A 1849-nucleotide genomic window follows, 5' to 3' on the forward strand; every position below is an offset into this window, starting at 1 on the left:
CCTGTGTAACCCTTCGATGGCCCTCTTTAATCAAGCCACCTTTGACAGTTCTCAGTACTTCACCTTTGACACCTCTGTGGACCATTCAGTGGTGAATAAATACAAACGGAAGAAGACCCGCAGGAAGTCCAGGGTGGTGTTGTATCCAGAAAGCTCCAAAAAGTACCTTCCAACAGAGCAAAAGAGTAAAGCAAAGCGCTGCCTTCTCTTGCTCATTGGCATCATCTGCTTCCAAATACTAAATGCTATTGAGAATCTGGATGACAACCTTCAGAAGTATGACCTAGATGGGCTGGAGAAAACCATGCACCGGGAAGTATTTGGGCAGAAGGTGGCTGTGGACAGAATTATGGAATTGTTGAAAGAATACCTGGCCACCCACATACACAACAAGCCATTAGTGATCTCCTTCAATGGCCCACCTGGGGTTGGAAAGAGCCATGTTGGATGGCTGCTGGCTAAACACTTCCGTTCAGTCATGGACAATGACTTTGTGCTTCAGTACTTTGTGATGCACCACTGTCCAAACAAGGAGGCTACTCCTGCTTGCCAATCAGATTTGTCTGAAAAGATTTCCGAGATGGTCACCAGAGCAGAAATAGAAGAGAAGATACCATTGTTTATTCTGGATGAGGTTGAGCTCATGTCTCCAGTCCTGCTGGATACGCTCAGCAGATTCTTCCAACCGAACCAGACCAACGAGTTCCTCAATGCCATCTACGTTCTAATAAGCAACGTAGGGGGCAGTGAAATCACAACGTTTGCCCTCCAGAATGTTTCCAGTGACCTTCTGCACCAGCAAAGACAAACAGAAGAACTGCTGTACATTATCCAGCCTGTTCTGACCCACTTCCACTCTCTTTGGAAGTCTGCTGACATCATCCCATTTGGTCTGCTGGAGAAGAGTCATGTCATAAACTGCATCTTGGAGGAGATGATGCGGGAAGGGCTGTATCCCGATCAGAGCCATATTGAGAATTTAGCTAGCCAGCTCAGCTATTACACTACAGGAGGCAGGGAGTACGCCATAACTGGCTGCAAGCAGGTCGGAGCCAAAGTCAATCTACTGTAGCAGCAACCATAAATGAGAGGCCAAATCCTGTTCTCGGCACTTTGCACTCAATGGAGATAGCCTGGCTGTACACTGGCATGACTGACAGCAGATTTTGGCCCAAGATGCATTTCTTCAAGAGGACAGATATGAAGCTGTCCCAGTGACCACGTTATAAGAGGGTTCCAGGAGGCAGAACAGCAGCTGTCACCTCTTCTAAGATGAGCTCTGTTCTCCTATCGATTTATCGGACTTGAGTCACTGAACTCCCACTGTCCTGCAAATAATCCCCTGTTGACTAAGGCCAGGTTCTCTCGCTGAGGATATGTCTGCAAAGCAATTGAAGGCCGGGTCTGAGCCCAGGCACAAGCCAACCCCCCTTGTGTCCACACTGTAAATGTGCTAGCCTAGGGCTCCAGATCCAAGGTCCTAGGACCCTGCAGGGCTGGAAGATCCGAGCCCTATTGCTTTCCTGTGTGTACGTGGCCCCAACTTGATTTGTATCCCAGAGTTCCCGGCGGCAGAGGAGCAGCGCTGCAGGCAGCCAGCGCAGCAGCTGGAAGTGCCATTACTGCCTGGCAGAGCATGTTCCCTGTTCCTGCTCCTCTCACAATAGCTGCTCCTGCTCCGGCTCCTCCTCGCTGCTGCGCACAGGGGTGGCTCCAGGCACCAGTGCATCAAGCGCGTGCCTGGGGCAGCAAGCCGTGGGGGGCAGCCTGCCGGTCGCCGTGAGGGCAGCAGTCAGGCTACCTTCGGCGGCTTGCCTGCGGGAGGTCCACCGGTCCCGCGGTTTCGGTG

The 1849-nt window shown here is 51.5% G+C and overlaps 1 protein-coding gene across 1 annotated transcript; it reads left to right on the forward strand.

The window, feature by feature from the left end:
- Positions 1 to 4: 4 nt before the first annotated feature.
- On the forward strand, positions 5 to 1646 carry TOR4A (torsin family 4 member A; the record flags this gene model as incomplete). The annotated part of the gene is made up of 1 exon (XM_024217435.3): positions 5 to 1646. A coding segment is annotated over one exon (1068 nt), but the record flags the coding sequence as incomplete, so codon positions are not given.
- Between the last annotated feature and the right edge of the window lie 203 nt (positions 1647 to 1849).

The sequence above is a fragment of the Terrapene carolina genome, unplaced genomic scaffold, assembly GCF_002925995.2.
Source record: "Terrapene carolina triunguis isolate 2854851 unplaced genomic scaffold, T_m_triunguis-2.0 Scaffold449, whole genome shotgun sequence".
Classification (NCBI taxonomy): Eukaryota; Metazoa; Chordata; order Testudines; family Emydidae; genus Terrapene; species Terrapene triunguis.